Source organism: Sciurus carolinensis, chromosome 14, assembly GCF_902686445.1.
Source record: "Sciurus carolinensis chromosome 14, mSciCar1.2, whole genome shotgun sequence".
In the NCBI taxonomy this organism is placed as follows: domain Eukaryota; kingdom Metazoa; phylum Chordata; class Mammalia; order Rodentia; family Sciuridae; genus Sciurus; species Sciurus carolinensis.
This window is the reverse complement of record NC_062226.1, coordinates 34,954,352-34,974,028: the sequence shown is the minus strand read 5'-3', so window position 1 is coordinate 34,974,028 and position 19,677 is coordinate 34,954,352. Positions and strand designations below refer to the sequence as shown.

The 19,677-nt window shown below is 52.7% G+C and overlaps 1 protein-coding gene across 1 annotated transcript in view; it reads right to left on the bottom strand.

Moving 5' to 3' along the window:
- Positions 1-5,530: 5,530 nt before the first annotated feature.
- Positions 5,531-19,677, bottom strand: part of Shb (SH2 domain containing adaptor protein B) — a 131,053-nt gene continuing 116,906 nt past the window's right edge. The window contains exon 6 of the mRNA XM_047525403.1: positions 5,531-9,171. Within this exon, the coding sequence (XP_047381359.1) occupies positions 8,988-9,171 (184 nt within the window). The 3' untranslated portion in view covers positions 5,531-8,987. The remainder of the gene's footprint in view (positions 9,172-19,677) is intronic.

The window sequence follows — 19,677 nt, the reverse complement described above, 5'->3', positions numbered from 1 at the left end:
AAGGGCACCCAACCACTGAGCCACATCTCCAGCCCTATTTTGTATTTTATTTAGAGACAGGGTCTCACTGAGTTGCTTAGCACCTCACTAAGTTGCTGAGGCTGGCTTTTTGAACTCACGAGCCTCCTGCCTCTGCCTCCAAAGTCACTGGGATTACAGCCAGCCGTGAGCCACCTTGCCCAGCTTTGTTCATTTATTTTAATACTGGTGGGGCCTCATGAAATCGGTGATTTTTAACCCTGTTGCACATTAGAATATGAATCATTAGAATCAGATTCTAATGAGTGTAATTAGAGTCATTAGAATCATCTTCAAAAACAATAAGGGCTGAGGATGTAGCTCACTGATAGAGCCCTTGCTTGACATGCAGGAGGCCCTGGGTTCCATCTTCAGCACTGCAGCAAAGGCCACCTTCCCCAGAGAGTCTGATTTAACTGGTTTTGCAGTGGGACCTGGACCTTAGTAGGTTTAAGAACTCCCTGGGGTGCTGAGGTTGAGATCAACAGCATCTAAGTCTTGCTTCCCCACTGTGCCTGAAGATGAGACTCACCTGAACTTGACCATGGATCTGTGCCATTGTCATCACCCGAGCGCTCGTGAGCACCGCAGATGCTGGCCCGAGTGAACCAGGATTGGCGTTGAACAGGCTCATCAAGTGGTTCCATACATATTACAGATGCAAAAGACGGCTATTCTAAGTCCTAGAAGTTTGGTTAAAAATAGATCCCAAGTCCCAAGAATTTCTAGGGGAGAATCCACTTGGCCCCAGGTGATACTACTGAGGCAGTTCTGGGAAACAATAGCCCTACATTGATATCCTGACCCATAATAATGACCCATGGTTTGAAGCACAGGGTCCACTGGAGCTCAGGAATGTGCAGGTGGGTGAGCCTGCAACCCAGAGCAAAATGGGAGCCCAGTCCTAAGGAGAAATGATGAGCAGTGCTTGAAATAGGAGCATACCCAGCGTGATGATAGGGGAGGGAGGTTGTCCTATCTGCAGTCCAGGAAGGCTACCTGGAAAAGGATTCACAAAAGATGACTTGGGCTTGAGCCAGGTGGGCTTTAGGAAAAGCATGGAACAGGAAGAAATGTTCAGGGGAGGAGACACTAGGCTGCTCCTTGTCTGATCTGGTTACTGTCCTCCAACTTTGCCCTTCTCCGAGGTATACCTAGGAGCAATCCTCGTGGTCCCTGGCTGACCTCTGTAGGATCAGGGGATGCCTTATTTGGCATCTGAGTGACACACACTTGTGAAATACAAACACGTTTTTACCTAGCAAGGGCTGTCAATAAAACAACAGACACTTGCATAATTCTCTGGGTTTTCTACGTCATTACGCAATCATTATTTCCTTCGATTTTCACATGTGTGCTCAGATAAGTCCCATAACCTGCCTCTGCCTAGTGAGCAGGAGTGTGGGTCCCCACCACTTCCATTGTTTTAGGAACAGATAGAGAGGCACAGTGGGTAGCGATGCCCTACTCTCCCTGGCACTGGTGCAATGCTCAGGTGGGTCTGAGCTGCCCGAAAATGGACCTTTATCATGGAGGAGTAGCTCCCAAGCTCTGATTCTAAGATACTCTGGGGGAGCTTGTGAAAAAAAGAGGTTCCCAAGGCCCACCCAAAACCTCCGAAATCAAAATCTCCAAGCAGAAGAGCTGAGGGCTTTGTAGCTTGACAAGAACCACGTGTGAACCTTACGATGAGGCAAGCTGGGAACGACTGAACCAGACAGCCTGCGGACGTCAGAAGGCTTGCTCCAGCACCTTCGGCGATGTCACTGGAGAGGAGCCCTCCCTCTCTCAGCCTCGATACCTCTGTCTGTACAGTGAGGGTCCTTCCTGGGGTCCCCATTCTGAGACCCTGGGGGAGCCCCCCAGGATGCAGAGCCAGCATGATGAGAGCTGCTGATTTGGGTGTGGCAGGGGCAGTGGAGTTCAGGGGCTCGAATGTTCTCCTCTATTGCTCTTGGGGAAGAAGGGACCGCGTCATTCCCCATAGATCCCATTCACTTCTGGGGTGTGACCTTCTTCGGGGCTCCCACTGCTAAATCCAACCTCTGCTTTTCCTGTGTCACTTGACTGAGTCTCAGTTCTTACCGTGGCAGCAGGCCCTCATCACGGGAGACCATATGAAGCCTGCACACAGCCAGCCCGTCATTCGAGGGATGTCACTGTTACATCATCTAACAAGTATTTACCAAGTGCCTACTATGTGCTAGGAGCTCTCCTGGATCCCTGCCCATGTGGAGTTGACATTCTAGTTACATTCTAGTAGGTGGAGACAGACAATAAATAATGAATAGAAGTATGTTTAATATTTGAACAATAGAGATGTTGCAGAGATTTAGCATTTAAATAAGACAATAAATAGGTTGAATGTTGAAATAAATATCAAGTGTGGGGATTATTTAAATAATAATAAGACAGATGCTTTTTACTTAGGTCAAACAAGACAGATGCTTTTTACTTAGGTCATTGCCATAGTGTGTTAGAATTAACGTAAGTGCAAAGATGGGGTGTTAGAGAGAGAGCCAGAGCAGGGCACTTCCCTCCCTGGAGGCCCTTACTTCAGAGCATTCTTCATTTGTAAAACATGGTCCACTCTCACCTCCTACAGGAGGCCTTCGGGGCACCCAGACCTTGGCCTCTGCCATGACCCCTGGTCCCCCTGCTAGCTGATGTTATCTGAAGGGTGATGATGCTAAGGTGTGCTAAGGGCATTCATCCGAACTGCAGGCAATCTTTGCAATAACAACCCTGGGAGGTCGCTTCTGTTGGAGGAAACAGAAGCTCTCTGCAGCTATGGGCACCGCTGGAAAGGGATAGAGTTAGAACGTGAGCTTGAACCTGGGCTGCTGCAGCACCCTTCCCCCCATGAGAGCTGTTCCTCTTCCCACCTACCTCCTGCACTCCATGAGGGAGGACCAGGCTCCTTCCGAGTGTCTCTGGGTCCTCCTAGGCCCAGACTACATCCCAGCACCTCGCCTTCATGAGGCAGAGGGAGCTTCTGCTAGCGGAAGGCAAGGGGTTGTCCAGGGGCATGCTGGGAGTTGGCAGCTAAGGTGAGGTGGCCAGCCGCTGGAACCCTCCTGGTTTTAGCACTGAGATCTTGCATCCTGGAAAGCTCCTCAACTGGGTACTTTGTCACCCTACAGGCAAAGCCCAGGTCTCCTGTCCTACCCCATACCTCCCTGCCTGAACAAAAGCTCTTTGGTGAAAGGAAACTTATTATCTCTCATTTTTGGCAAAGTCCACATTGTTAAAAGTTTCTAAATGCAACTGTATGACTTTTCTTTGGGGGCACTCCTAGACACAGTCTCTGGTGGACAGAAAGATCCAAAGATATACCTAGCCTTTGACCCAGAAATGCCACTTCTATGAATGTCTCCTTGAAGGAAAAAAATCTGAAATATGGATAAAGATTTCTGAACAAAACTTTTTTACAAAAACTCAATGTAAGTTAACTAAATTAAGATACAATATCATGCACCTATGAAAAATATCTTGTGGGAGATTTTATAACATAAAGGGAAAATGAGATGACACTATGTGAAGTACAAAAAAAAAAAGGTACAAAACTACATAAGCACAGGCCCAATTTCATTTGAAATAAAATATACATGCATAGAATTAAGACTGAGGAGATACTTCAGGATGCTAACTGGTCTCTGGAGTTTAGGGTAATTATCTTCTTTATATTTTCCTAGAGTACAAATTTTCCTGAAATTAACAATTTCAGCAACTACATATTCATTTTATAATCGCAAGTTCAGTAGCTTTTTAAAAATGGCACGAAATCATTTGGCCTGACATTCCTCCTCTGCTGGCATGAATTGGGGTGGGGGGCTATGTTGTAGGACACAATGGGAAGAGCACTGGACTGGGGGTCAGAGAGCGAGCGCCTCTCAGCCATTCCCTTGGTCTAGGAGGCCCTGTAACTTGGAGGCTATTTTCCTCTCCCTGGGTCTGGCTGCAATGCCGAGGAGAGCCACACGAGGGTGCTGGAGTCATTCTAATGGGTGATGTCCGGTCGGACTGTGGCTCCTCTGGAAGTTGTCTCCCAAAGGCAGAGATTACACCAGCCACTGCACACCCACTCCGGAGGGAGCCAGCAAGAAAAACTTGGTTCATAACCTCTAAGAAGAGCCCCACCTCAGTCTTCCCAGAACTGCGCTGGCCACACTCCAGCACCCTGAAGTGTGTGGAGCTAGACTTGCTGTATGGCCTCCAGTGAGCCTCTGTCCCTCTCTGGGCCTGCTGGGTTCACCCTGCTTGCAGATTCTGTTGAAGAAGGCGTTTCCTGTGCCTGGCCTCCTGCTTCTTGCTTACCAGCCTTACAGTCTGTTTCATGCCCAGTGTTCAGACTGAACTTAAACAGATAAACTCCCCTGGATGAAGTAGTTTAGAGGTAACCTTTTCTCCAATCTTTCAGGAAATTCCTGGTGGCAGAAACTGGCATTAGCCTTGCTTTTGGGTCCTGGCTGAGCCCAGGGACATTTTCAGACACCCTGCGCGTGCGCGCCCGTGTGTGTGTGTGTGTGTGTGTGTGTGTGTGTGTGTGTGTGTACCTGAGGAACGGCGGTGTTATTTCTGTGTCACTGGGATGTGGGAAGGGAGGAGCCCAAAGCTCGAGGAGCCCAGTGGCATCACCTGGGGTCCAGCCATACTTGGGAGTCGAGCGGGGAGGAGAGGGTTGGAGGACCGCCCCAGTGCAAGCTCTCTGACCGGTGGGGTGTGTCCACCCCATGCTGATCCACGTGAGGGAGGAAGGGCCCCCCCTGCCTCAGGCAGACCAAGTCTGCATGATGATGTCATCAGGAGCTTGGTGTCAGGGCAGAGAATGGGAGACTGTGTGCCCGGAGTTGTGCCCGCACTCCTCTCCTTAAGGATTTGCCTCCTCTAGCAAAGAAGGCCAGCATCTCCCAGTCTTCAGGAGACCACGAGTGATTTCCAGGCTGGAAGAGGTGATCAGCCCTCCCCTCGCCCTGTCTTGGTCATTTGCCTCCAAAGGAAGAAGCCCTGGGGGACTCGGGAGCCCTGCCATCTCCTCTCAAGGCAGGGTGTGCCCCTTCGGGTCTTTCAACTCTCCCTGGAGGATCCCAGTGCCTGCTCCTAGGGTGGAGCACCTCCAAGGCTGAGCTGGTCCTGGTGGCTGTGGGTTCCATCTCCCCACACCTGGGCTCTCATACTGTGGGCCACCTCTACAACATGGAGAATTTCACGTTCCTTCTTCCACACCGGAAACTTCCTGAGGCCAGGGGCTGGGTCGACTCACTTCTGTATCTACCAGACCCAAGGACCTGGAGGCACTCCATGAAACGTCTGCTGAACAAATTAATTCGTTTCCATTTAACAAGCTCATTAGGGATCTGTCTCCCTATCATTAGGAAGCGGGAAGGTTCCTTCTTTCCTGGAACAATCTACCTTCAGGGGACAATGGCAGCAGCTCAGTCTTTGCACGCAGACGAGTTTCCTGGGGCACAGGGTTGTGTTTTAAAGAAATGAGGCATGCGCGCACAGGAGGTGCACTTAAACAAGACATTTGTATATTAAAAACTTCACATTAAATATACATCATTATACAGCGTATCACATGGAATTGGAACTTTACAGGACACATTTTCAGCCGTAAATGGCTAGGAGGCAGTGTTACAAATAGCCCCAAGGAGAGTGACGGAGTGGCCAAGGGCCACCTGTGCCCAGAGGGTGCCTTCAACATTTGGTCTTTGTTGGTCACCGATTTGGAAGTGTGAAGAGGCAGACAGGGTGGTTTGCTGGACAGTCATCTGATTCAGCCAGGGAAGGCCCTTTGGGAGGAGCGTCCACAGATCAACCCCAAAAGCCAGTTTGTTTTCTGCACATACTGGTCCCATGGCCTGTGAGAGCACAGTACAGGTCTGGCCACCTGTCCCTGCCAGACTTCCGAGGGTCTCTTGAGAGTCACTGGGCTTGGTGTTCACAGTCTTGGTCCTGTAACTGCAGTGGAAGCAGAGCCACCGCGGGGACTTCACCTGTTGACATGAGGATCTTAGGGGAAGGTTCACCAGGATGGCTCCTGCTACCGGCCCAGAGTCGCCTGCAGGGAGAAGCCCAGCCTGCCTGAAGACTCAGCCTTTCACACTTCCAGTGCAAGGCTGCTCCGGGAGTCTCTCCAGGGGACCCCAACTGAAGGGCTTCAGGCTGAAGGCAGGTGGGCCTCTCCCCGACAAAGCCGCCTTTCTTTCTGTGGATGCTGTGTCCTTCTGCTAGGCTGCCAAAAGGGCCCTTGACTCTTCAGTGCTCAAGGACAGAGCTGCTGAAGTGCCCAGGGCATTGTGATCAACAATGAAGTCAGCAAAGGAGGCAAAGAAAGAAAACAACAGCCCAGTGGCTCTCAGCAAGGAGGCCCGTTGGTGGCTGGAGGCCGTGTTCTGAGATAAGATGCTAAGGGGGAGATATTGTGTGGCACGGAGTTTTTCTTTTTACTCAGAGAAATCCAGTTCATTTTTTTTTCCCTCCTTTCCATTAATTGGCAGCAGATGAAAAAAAAAAAAAAAAAAAAAGCCAAAACAAAAACCAAACCAACGCCAGTAACCTGAATGTGAGTGTTTCTGAAAGGGAAAAGCTGTTTCAATTGTTAGATGTCCAAGAAAACATGAATACACGCTGACAGAGGAAATGGCCACAATTAGAGGAAGAAGAGGGAGAGGTTCATAAAATTAAGGAAAAAAATTCCTTTTAGCAGCTCCTATCCTGTGTGCTGGCTCCTCTGATGGCCCTGGTCCCTAAGGGAGCAAGAGATTGGGCCTCTGGGGAAACTTCTGGAAGATGAAGGCAGTGGGGTTGGGAGGGAGGGTCCTAGAAATTCTTTAAAGGCGCAAAGGCAAGATGAGAGGGAGAGCCCAGCTTCCCCTCGCCCACAGCCAGAGCCTTTCTGAGGAGGTCTCTGGCAGATGGGCTCCGGGAGGGCTGTGCCGCTCTCAGGAAGTGCCTGAGAGCCCAAATCTGATCTTGCCACGGAAAGCCTTCGCCTCCTGTTGGCCCAAGGGGTTGCCTCCCCACATCCTCAGCCCCTACCGGGTGTTCTGGGGAGCCAGACTCCTGTGGCACCTGTTTGGACAAGGGCCTGTTCTTGGCTCGTTTTCCTCATTCACCCCCAGCAGAGGCCCTGGTCACTCTTGCTCCCTGGGTGCCCGGAAAGACATTTTAGAAAACGCAAAACAGGCCAGGGTCAGGGTTGGCTTCACTGGAGATTAACCCAGGCTGCAGCCAACTGGACTGACACACAGGGACCTGGAGGATGACTCCAGAGGCAGGCTGGGCGTTAGGGAAGGGAGGCCAAGGAAATGGCTTTGGCCACAAACTGCTGAAATCCATGGCAGTCGCCCAAATGTGGCCTTCAGTCTTGTTCTGCCCCAGCCTGGCAAGTGGCCTTGCCCCAGCCTGGCAAGTCCTTCTCCTTTGGGCTTCTGTCTCCACATCCAAGCAGCAGCCTGAGCCATCTCTAAAGCCCTGGGCCTGAGCCATCTCTGAAGGACTAAAGTCTAGACCTGCTGGTGACATCTAAACTCAACCCCTGTGTGCTGGGGGTGACGGTCACAGTGGGCCACCACACTTCCATCCATTCAGATCTGAAGGGCTCAGAGAGCACCTGTGCTTGGAACAGGCTGAAGAACCCTGGCTGCATCTCTTATACCTTATTCAGCAGGTGACAGCCACACCTGTTCCGCTGCTGAGAGGTGGGAAAGGCAGACACGATGTGGTGTGTGCGTGTGTGTGTGTGTGTGTGTAGGTGGTTTTATTTGTGTGGATGCAGTGTGGATGACCAGCATCCATGTCCCTCCCCACGCCCAGAGCAGGGTGACAGTGAGGTCATGCAGAACCAACGATAGAGCAGTGGCCCTGGAGTCTGCTCTGCTGCTTAAAAAATGGTGTGACCTTGGATTGTCCCTGTCTAAGCTTCCCTTATCCCCACAGGATGACACTGACTAGACAATGGGCAGAGCCCTTTTAGATTGCTAGATGCAAGCCACCTAAGGGTTAAGCCAGATTTGGTTGTCACTGGCTGGAGGGGGCCTGGTTGCTGAAACCCAAACGCAGGGCCCAGCTACACCTTCCTGCAGGTGACTGACCTCTGGCCGAGTTGCCTCTCCCGTGAGCCTCTGACTGCCCAGTCAGATGCCTGCCTGCAGTCTCTGTCCTTGTCCTGCCCAGGGCCTGTCACACCAACTAGCAAGCCCAGGAGACACACCTTGCTCAGGGCATGAAACCAGCAAGCAAGCACTGCCTCTGTGGAGCCCCACTGTGGTATATAAAAAAAAGGGATAAGAATATATATTAAATGACTATTTTATTTACACACCCTATTCATAAATAATTGCATCCTCTTTGACTGCACAATGACTCCTTAGAGATCTAATGATTACACCGTGACTAAAAGTAGACGGGGCTTACTGTGTGTGTATGTGACCATGTTCTCTCATGTGTGTGCTAGGTGCACACTCAAGAGGTACACACAGCCAGAGGGAGTGGCCCCCAGGCCCCTTGGCCTCTGGAAGCCAACACTCAGCTCCCAGCACCGGTGGGAAAACTTTGCCCACACACAGGTGTGAGTTCATGACAGCTGGAGAACAAAGAGATGCAGCCCCGAGCTCCCGCCGCACGCCCCGCCCCGCCCCCAGAGCTGCTCTGCCTTTGTTCATCCTGGAAGGCATCTCTTTGGATTGCAAATATTTTAATTCACAGAACTCAAGGAGCGGGTGGGGGCGGGGACTGGGGTGGTGTGGTGGCCACCCCTCTGCCTTCATCCAGGCCTTCTCCAGCCCCTTCCCCGGCTAAGTGGCAACAACATTCTAAGACATGCAGTGGTGTGCTAGTACCATACACACGACAAAGTGGACAGGCTGGCACGTGGCCGGGCGTGCCGGGCTGGTCCCGGCAGGTGCCCTGCTGGCTCCTCCGAGTCTTGGGCTCTGTCACAGAGCAGGGAGGGGCTGGTCTGCTCACAGGGTCCTCACGGCCACCGGGTAGAGGAGGGACAAGTGCTCAGCCCCTTTGATGGGTAGCTTTCTGGTGGTGTAGTAGTGGATGACTTCTGGGACACTGTCGAATGGTGGACTGTTCTGACCCAGAATGTATTTCTCTTTGGTTTTGGCCAGTTTCATGTGCATAAAGCCCTGGTTGCTCCTGTGAACAAAACACAGAGGTTAGCAGGATCTGCTGGTTGCTGGGGCTGAGGAAGGGTGTTGTGGGCTGAGGAGAAAGGGAGCATTTGCTTATTCCCCAAGAACTATGCATCTGGGATTAAATATCTGCTAAGATACAAGGACTCCCCTGCTGCCTGGGACTGGCTGCAATGCTGCTGTACCCAAGAGCACCCCCCAGTTCCAGTGTCTCACCAGGAACCAGCAGCAACCACTGAGGTCGGAGAGTCTTTCTACTCTGAGAGCTCCTGGGGGCTTCTTGGGGGAGGGGGCCAGAAATGAGCCCCTCTGGCTATTATTGATGTAATACCTGCTTAAGCCTTGCCTGGCAGGTGCAAAGTGCTCATGTCTCAAATGTCATGACAAATAGGCAGGACAGGGGCCTATACCTGGTTGTGACATGAAGAAAAGGGATGGCAGGTAAGCGGTCTTCCCTTTTAGTAGTGAGGAACGGTCACTGGGAAAGGGCCACCCAGCCAGGGACTACATTTCCCAGCATCCCTTGGGTCTAGTTAACCATGTGACCAGCTATAGCCAATGGAATATGGGCAGAATGTGCACTCTCTCCCAGCATGCCCTGGGCAAGCACTCCCCAGTCTCCTCCAATGCCCAGCCTGCTTCTGCAGTGCTCCAGGCAGTCTTCCAGGTTCCCTAAGGCAGAACTCCTTCCTTAATGTGACTCCTACCTCCGTAAGCACTTGCCTTCCCAAACTTCCCCAATTTCCCTGAGAACATCATAGTGGAGCAGGGCTAGGTCTCTGTGCCCACCACCAGACCTTGAAGTATCTGCTGATGGAAGAGCAGTGGTGGGTTCTTCCAAGTTGAGAGCTGCGCTTGTGTGCCCCCAGGCCCATGCAGCCTGCCCCCCCTTAGCGTGCTGGGTGGATGCAGCTCACAGATGGCCAAGGTCACAGTCCCACCACTGGCACTGCCTGGCACCAGCAAACCTCTCCCATCTCACATCCTGGGCTCCAGTCACTCTGACTCACTCAGGCCTCTATCAGACTGCCTTTGCACAGGCCATCCTTTCCCTGCCCATTTGGCCAACCCTGGCCTTTTATGACAGCATGATGGCTCTGCTGTCATACTTGCAGAAGCTTGAGTTTCTGAAGCCAGGCCCGGTTTACCAAGTATTTATCCCTTAGTTGGAAAGCTGGGGCTCCCCAACTTCCTGCAACCACCTCCACTGGTTAGCTTGTGAATGGCCCAACGAGCCTGGCTTCCAGGGGCCCACAGCCATACCGGCAAGGCTGAGAGCCCCATATGGACGAAGACTTCAACACGCCTCCTCTACTCAGGACTGGGCCCCCAAGTGCCCACTCATAATACCATTTTCAAACTGGCAGAACAAATGCTTAATGAAGTGTGGGCACTGAGCAATATGTCTGCTCATAATAATGCATTTAGAGATGTCACCCTCGGCTTAAAGGAAATCGTTCGGAGAGCAATTACGTTTTCAAGAGAGAATAATTCCTGCAAAGAACTGAAATTTAAATCAAGATTTTTTTTAAAGCTGGCAATGTTCTAATTACAGAGCCTGTGGCAAGTTCTGCTTCTCCGTGAAGGGTCACTTCACCAGAGAATCGCCTTGATGTGTCTGAGGAGCAGGAGGCGCACTTGCTTAGGCCCCTAGAAAGGCAACAGCGAGCGCGTTAAATGGAAAATGCAGAGAGAGCGCCTCTACCCGGCACCCCGGAGAGACTGCAAATCCGTGCCAGCCTGGAAAGGACTGGGAGCGCTTTGATGGTGTGCTGCAACACGGAGCTAAGGACCGGAAGGCTGCGGAGCTCTCTGCCTGGAGGCGGGACTCTGGGCTGCAAGGTGGGGGTGACTTCAGCATGTCATTCTCCTAGGCAGGCTCTGAGTGGGGTCATGTTCTGGGGAGTCTAGCCACACGGCTTTGGGACCCTCCGAGATCTATGGCCAGGGAAGTAGAGCAGAGGACTTGTAAGACGGGATCACGGCAGCTGGCGGAGTCACGTCTGCACAGCTCTGCCCATGTGCTGAATTTTTAGTCCATTTCACTTCCTAAATGAGTGACCGTGACATTTTCTACTGGTTCATCTTACACTATCCAGTGGGCAGCAATGGTAGTGGCGGTTCTGACGGTGCCACAGGTGGGAGCTGATGTTCCTCGTTTCCAGGCCATCAACTTGGAATAAGCCACGGGGTAGTAGAAATTACACACTGTCATCTCTGTCTCCACTGCTGACAGGTAGCGAGCCCAGACGCCTCCCTGAGTCCTTCTCACCTAGGGACCTGCTGTTTGTTCCTCTGACATGACACATGGCTATTCCACCCACATAAGCACCCACTAGCTTGTCACCATGAGCCAGGCTGGCCATGAAGCTCAGACACCAAGGCAGACCTGGACCAGAGTTCAGGCCCTAAGAACCCCCAGTCCCTGGCCTGACCATCCCAGGCAGAATGAAAGGTCCCCATACCGACCCTCTTGGGCTCAAACACTGTACCTGTGCTCCTCTGGCCCCCAGACTGCTTTGTGCCTTGCTGGGCTCTGTCCCTGCTCCATGACTGGCTCTGAGGCCCACCTTCCAGTGCTAGTTTCCTGGATTCCTGGGTAAAGCTCATCTGGTGCCTAGCCCAGAGGCAGACGGAGAGTCTCTCTCTGTCTGCTGCTGTGGCCTCAGTCCTGCTCACTGGGACAAGGGATCACTGCCTCGGGGCCAGTGGTTCCCACATACTTCTTAACCTGGCCTTGTGCCCCTGAGTACTAAGGCACAGACAGAGAAGGTCACTGGCCCATGGTTATACAGCAATCATAGCAGATACTTTTTGTTTTTTTTGGTGGTGCTGGGGATTGAACCCAGGGCCTGTACATGTACATGCTAGGCAAGCACTCAACCAACTGAGCTATAAGCCTAGCCCAGGGGACACTCTTAACCTTAGCACCTCCAGAGCAAGAAGAATGCCCTGCCTAACCCTGATGCTCCATGCAAGGCCAGGCAGGGTATCAGGCAAGAGGCGTCAGACCCTGAGCCAGTGTCTCCCTAACACTGAACTTCAGCGTCCACAATGCCCATTCCACCAGGCTAAGGGCAGGTCAGAGGCAGTGGAGGGGCTGGGAATGAAAGAGAGGGACATGCAGCATGTACACAAGGGGATGTCTCAAGGAATGGAATTGAGTGTCCTGAATGGTGAAGACCCCAGCCATGAACTTCCCCAGGGGTTCTGGGGTTCCAGGAAGATCTGCTATGGTGACACGTAGCCCACACACACTCAAGAGTTGTGTTCCCATAATATATCCTTACTAGTCACAAGGTCTCCATGAGTGAGAGTCACCTAACAAGAGCTGAAGGTTGAAAACTGGCTGTCAATGATGGCTTATTGTTTTTTTTTGATACCGGGGATTGAACTCAGGGGCACTCAACCACTGAGCCACATCCTCAGCCCTTTTTTGTATTTTATTTAGAGACAGGGTCTCACTGAGTTACTGAGGCTGGCTTTGAACTCTCGATCCTCCTGCCTTGGCCTCCCCCAGCCTCTGAGATTACAGGCATGTGCCACTGCACCTAGCACCTCAGTGATAGTTTTAATATAACTTCCAACTCGACCAAAGAGGATGCCAACCTAAGATTAAAATTTCTGTGGAGAGAAAAGGGATGCCTCAGATATGGGGGTATGCACAGTCATGGAGGCTTTGAACAGAACATTTTTGGAGGTAGAAGTAGCCTGGGGGACATCTCTTTCACTCCCTTGGTACCTTGGAGGAAACAGGTCACAGAGGAATACCACCCTGGCCCAAAGCACACAGCAAGAGGGACAGCAGGTACAGCCAGAACCCAGGTCCTGGTCTCCAGGTCCAGAAGGGATGGGCTCTGGGATGCTTCTCTTTAAGGCAGTGGCTCCAGAGAAGCTGTGGAGGCACGGGGCACCACGGTTGTTCTGGGACGGCACTGTCCCCCGGGAGCTGACAGGCTCCTGCCTTGCTCTCGCTGCCTGCGCCAGTCCCATCTCTTTGATAGGACATCTTGCAAGAACAGTCACAATTAGGGGTGTCTCTGGTGGGTGACCTGTCTAATGAGTCTTGTAAGGTCATGGAGGAGGGGGTACTGGGGCTGGCATGTGCTCCGATGGCTCATCATCATCACAAAAAGCATCTCCTTGTCACCAGGATTAGCAGACAGGGCCTGGTGTGCGGGCTAATCACAGGCCCCGCCCTGCCTCCTAATCACGAGCTTTAGTAAAACACCACTCAGCCCACAGCTGCCGGCCTCCGAGCGGGGTGCGAGGCCTCACCTCTTGCTTTTAGACCTAATTGCTTGATGCATATTTCATGAAGAATCCTGGGTAATAGTTATGTTAAATCGCTTCTTTTCATGATGAAATGACTTAAAAACACTTGCATATAATATTTATGTGGGGGGGAAAAGGGAGGAAATTGCCCTTTGGGAGTATCATGTAGGGCCTGGTTATAGGAATCTGTACACAAGGGATTTCTCATTCACCTTGGTCTGAAAAGCAGGAAGCTGCTTTTTTGGACCCAGATACCCCATAATATTGTCCCTCAGCTCAAAACCATTCATGGCTCCCCACTGCCAATACAGACTTAAGGACACCCTATACTTCTTGAGCCCTCGCTGGGCACCAAGCACTGAGCTGCGCTGTTGTCACACATGGTTCCATTTAAGCAGCACAGCACCGCTGCTAAGTCAGTCTGACTACTACTGTTCACAGATGGGGAAACTGAGGCTCAGGAAGTTCATGTGCCTGGTTGCATGGGATAGGGTGGGGCCAGGATTTGAACCTAAGTCTGTTGGAATCTGAAGCCTGTGCCTCATCTTCCTCTGCTCCGCTACCCAACCAGGTGGACCCAGGTGGACCCAGGTGTCCTGGGTGGGCCCCTGGACTCTTTCTGCTGAGAAGTGGCTTCCCTGCAGCTCTGTGAAATCTCATGGTCAGGAACCCTGGCTTCGCACTGTGATGTTTCCCAGAAGCCTCCCGGTGGGCACAAATGCCAGGTCCATAGCCAGGGCACTCCCCTGGCCAGGCTGTGCTCTCTTCATCTGTCAGTCATCTGGTCAAGGCCTCGCAGAGCAGGGAGATGAGGCTCCAGGCGTCCTGCCCTCCCTCCTGTAAGCACTGGAGGCTGCTCCGTCCTGAACCTGTGGGGCCCACCAGGGCTGAAGCTGCCTACGCCAAGGCCAGAGACCAGACACAGTGGCTACTTTTTCTGGCCAGTAGTGGTTCCAAGATGAGCCGGCAAGGAGGACAGAATGAGCTCAGTGAGAGGCAGAGTGATGGGGAGTCAGAGGGGCAACCCTAGGAGACGGGTACAAACACATGCCTCTGAAACCATGAGCAGTTTTGTTCAAGGAGGGCCACTAGGAAGAGGAGGTCAGATCCCTCTTTTCTTGGAATTCAAAAATAAGTCACTCCTCGAGACCCTGAGCTGGCCCTCGGTGCCTAAATAAATGGAACACGAATGTAGGACCAGTTCCCTTCCTAAGCCAAGGTCCTCCTGAAGGGATGAGGGTGTGAGCCCCAGCCTGGCCCTCCACTTTGGGGCTCTGAGTAGCTGCATTTTAAACATTTGAATCTTACATGTTATAGGTTGCTGGGGCCAGATCTCAGAGGAGAGAGACAATGACCCTGAGCATTTAGAATGCACTCAACAGTTGGTTTCAAGGTGGTTCTCAGGGGAGGTGCCGCAGGTCCCTTGCCTGCCCTCCATGAGCACAGTGAGGGGGGCCCATGCACAGGGCCCTGGGAGCACAAGCTCTGGGCTCAGGATGGGGCAGAGCATGCCACTGGCCCAAAGGGCCCTCTCACCCCCCAGGCATGCACTCGCAGTCCCTGCAGAGATGGACAGGGATGTTTGTGCAGAATCAATGGGGAGTTATGGCTGCCCTAATGCTACTTGCTGTGAGCATTGGGTAAAAGAGCAGGCTGCAGGATAGCCACAGCAAGGTCCCTCCATGGTCACCTAGCAGACTGCAAAGCAGGTAGCTCCTGCCCCAACCCTGCCCCTTGGTTGGCCATGTTGCCTCTGAAAGCAGCCAGCTTCACGGCTCTGCGCCTCTCTTCTATCCTACCTCCTCTCTGATCCCCCAGGAGGTGGGACCTTGTGCTGGAAGATGTCTCTAGAGGAGCCCTCCCCACACCTGGGAGCAGCATGCTGCCACTGCAGTGGAGCAGCATTTGCTGCCAGATGAGCCCAGGACCAGTGTCCCGGTCATCTCCACTGTGTGGCTGTGGTGCTGGGGGCTTAAGTTCCTTCTCACAGCAACCCCAAGAGATGGTGTCCTTGGTGGGGAAACAGTTTGAGGCACTTGCCTGGGGCTACACAGTCAGAGGGGAGTCGTGAGACTGAAGCCCACCGACTTCCGTACAGAGCCTGTGGCCACCTGCTGTCTTCCTATACTCCATTTTCTCCTAACATACTGCAGATAAAGAGGAGTTGGTGATTTGGGCTCCTCTGAAAGACAATTAGAGGGCCTTTAGCAAAGAGGGGACCCTGAGGTCCTAGGGGAAGCACAGAATCCCAAACACATGGAAAAGCATGGACCTGGGCTACCTCTTGACCCCTCTCCAATTCCTGAGAGCCCTGACTTTGCGGCAGCATTTGAAAGCAAACATCACAACAGTTCACCTCCGTGGTCCTGGGACTCACTCAGAGCCCAGCAGATGGTATTGCCTAGAGCCTGATCTGCCTCTGGCATTGCCAAGAAGGCCCTGAATATCCCTGGGTCCACAGCTGGACCAACCTGGGGTTTCACAAAGAACCTGGGCGGGCTGGCATTTAAGAGAAGACCTCCACCGTATGGATGAGAAGACCAAGGGCCAGAGGGAGAAGCAACTGCCTCTGGACAAGGGCACAAGGGCTTCTGAGACAGGGAGCAGGACGGGAGTCCTTCTTGCTGTGTGACTGGGCTCTCCAAGTGCACAGGAGTGGGCCCCGGAGGCCACTTCCGCTTGAGATGTCCTAGGAGTCAAAGGAGGTGGTGGGGAGGAAGGGCTCATGAGACCTTGTGGCTGACACCTCCATCTCGCCACTCCCTCCAAACGGCTTCCACATGGACCAGCCTAAGACGCGGACGCCAAGTTGTTGTGAGCAATGTCTAAACGTAAACACGACTGAGCCAAACAACTTGATTTACAATCAAATAATTAGATTTTCAATAAGCACGCCAGCGGTGATTAGCCTTCCCTGGGCCGCCAGGGTGTTTCTCAAGCTCTGAGTTGGCGGTCCAGGGTGAAGGTCTTTAGTAAATCATGACAAAAGCCATCTCCAGGCAGAAGAGCAGGTGGGTACTTCTTCAGGCTAATGAGAAGAAGCACACGAAGCAGCAGGTCGGTCAAAATGAACCCATTATGGGCAATTTTCTTAGGAGAAAATTAACAGTGTCAGACAAGAGTGTTTTTTTTTAAACCAACACTAGGTATTGAACCCAGGGGTGCTGTACCACTGGGCTACAGTCCTTTTAAATTTTATTTTTGGACAGGGTTTCCCTAAGTTGCCTAGGCTGGCCATGAACTTGCAATCCTCCTGCCACAGCCTCCCAAGTAACTCAGTTAACGGGACAGGTTTGTAATGATGAGGGCTCACAGCAGAGGAAGCAACCTTCTTGTCGCCGGAGGCGAATCAGTGGGAGGGTGGCCCAGTGGGGTCAGGCTGGATGACTTCTGCCCTGCTCTGGTCGATGCCCCGACTGGCCCTCGCACTTGGTCAAATGCCCAAGGAGACTGCAGGTAGGGCTGCCAGTGGCACCTGAATGAGGTTGTTAAGCACGGAACTGCAGACAGGGCCTGGGTTCAGTCTCTGCCCCAACTTACGTCACGGGCTAGGTGAGTCCTCCCTCCCTGGGTCTCAGTGTCCCCATCTGGAAAAGTGGAGGGGTCCCTCCAGTGCTAAAGTTCTCAAGCCAGTGGAGGAAATCCAGGGTGGAAAGGGGTCAGCCCAGCACCAGACAAGAGGAAAAATCGTCATGTCCAGCACTGGTCACACAGGATCTCAGGCTTGGGGACAGCAACACAAAAGTGAGCTTCCTAAGGCCTGTGTCAATGGGATGGCCAGATTCCATTCCGGCCAAGAGTGGTCCTTGCCTACTGAGGACAGGCTCTTCCCAGCCCACACTCTTCTCAACAGAGGCCGTTATGGAGCCCGTTCCACCCCAGGGGAACTGCAACATCTGGAGATGTGGGTTCTGTTAGCATCGAGTAAGAGGTCAGGGATGCTCCTAAACACACCCCAACACACAGGAAGAACAACCAAGACCACAGTAAGAGCGCTGACGTTAAAGTCACACCACTGCTAGCGGCGGCACCTTGGCTTCCTCATCTGAGACGGGAGCGGCACCCGTCCAGCCTCAGCGGCACACCTCCCTGGGAGCGCGAGTGCTTCGCAAAGGTGAGGCCATTCCCCGCTTCATTCAAGGATTTCAGACGCAACCTGCCCAACAGCTTGTCTCCAAGGACTCCAGGCTGTTTCCAGGGGGCAAGCCCCAGTCCCACCTCCACTTACCAGGTGGGGGGGAATATGCCACATCTGAAGCTAGTCCCAGAGCAGGGACATGCAGATGTTGGGCAAAGGGGAGCTGGAGGCCTGGGATCCAGCCAGCAGGGCAAGTGAGTGAGATGGGGTGCCCCGGGCAGGGATGGTAGTGGACACAACCCAGGGCTCAGGGCCACCAGCCCTGGCCTGAGGCCTGCCCTGGCCCTTCTGACCTGCACCCTGTCTGAGCTTCTTTCTCCATCTGTGTGATGGAGCTGTTGCTCCTTCCTGTCCTGAGCTCTGAACTGGACAGTGGGTGAGCAAGTGTTGCCAGGTATGGAGGTGCTCCCAGAATACGCAGGATGTCCCAGGAGCCTGGTCGGCTGGTTAGATAGTCTCACCCTTAGGCAGCACGACAGGGAACCCGAGGCTGGGAATGCCCTCCCTAAGTTTTGAAATGAAGAGTGCAGCGCTTTCTGAAAGCACTGATACAGTGTGGGACAAGGGCCCGGGGTCTTGACGGGGGCTTGGTTTCTGCCTCCAGGGCACAAGCCATAGCATAAGCTGCTGCCCGTCTGGTTTGTCTGGCTGGTTCCAGGCTGTCCTAGCCAAGCACCAGTGTCTCCCTGGCTGTCTGTCCTGTCGATCGTGGCCATGTTGGCAGCCCAAAGCCATGGACGGCCAGGCGGCCCCTTGGCCGCAGCCACCTGGCTGGAGTGGGAGGCCCGGGGTCGGCGCTGGCTCTGTCACTGGGTAACACCAGTAGAGTGTTTCCCGCCCTGAGATCCATTTTCCCAAACATCAAGCGGGATTTCACGACACTCCCTAAAGCGCACTGTTGCACAAAAGCATCACATGAAAAGAACAGGAACAGGAGGATGCTCTGGCTTTATTAAGTGCCTACTGTGTGCACTGCTTTGTATTTAACACTGAGGGAAACAAGATACCCACCACAAGTTCTGAGACCATTTGGTTCCTGTCCTCATCTTATAATTGACAACAGGCCCCACTCTGCAGTGTGCCGGCCCCCGGGCATCGGCTGCAGGACAGCCTGTGGCCCTACCATGGATTTTCATCCCTGGTGCTCATCCCACGGGCATGTCTCTGTCAGGCATGGTGCTGGGCCTCAGTAATCTTCTCAGCCCAATCACTGCCCTGGCAGGGACTGCTAAGTAACCCAAGGATTCAATAGCACAGCAACCAAGGGCATTTATTACCCACAAAGCACCTATATAAAGTTTTACTTAAATGAGAAAGAGGAAGAGGAGGGTAAGGAGGAGGAGGAGGAGCTGGTGGCCACAGTGGTGGTGGTGGTGGGGATCATCCTGCAGCAAATGCAGGGGTCTTTTATTAAAACTGCAAATTAAGCGGGGTGCAGTGGCACACCTGTAATTCCAGTGGCTCAGGAGGCTGAGGCAGGAGGATCACAAATTCAAAGTCAGCCTCAGAAAATTAGGGAGACCCTAAGCAACTTAGTGAGAACCCATCTCAAAATAAAAATAAAAAGGGCTGGGGGATGTGGCACAGTGGTTAAGCACCCCCAAGTTGAATCCCTGGTACCAAAAACAAAAACAAACAAAATCCCTGCAAGTTAAAATAGATCTACCTGCTCAGTGACCCCTGCATCTAACCTGAGGATGGTTTTCTCCTCCCTGGAATTTCAAAGCCATCCAGACATTCTGGCCTTTTGCAAATCAGATGAATGACAATGGTTCCCACTAGAACCACTGTCCTTGGGGATTTGGGTCTCAGTTTCTTCATCTATGAAATGGGTAAGTTTGCAGTGTTCTTTAAGGCACACTGAAAATTCCCACCCTCCTGGCCAGGCGTCAATTTCCCCATCTACACAATGAGGAGACAGGACTCAAGGACCATCAAGGCCCCACCCACCTCACTCTTCAAAGCCAGACACACAAGAGATGCTCAGATGCCCAGGGCCCCAGGGCTGGAGAAGAGTGCAGGTTTCTCTCTGGCTGTGTCCCAGAAGGCCCACAGAGCCCAGAGACTCGGCAACTGCAGTTCCCCGGCTGCTCTGGA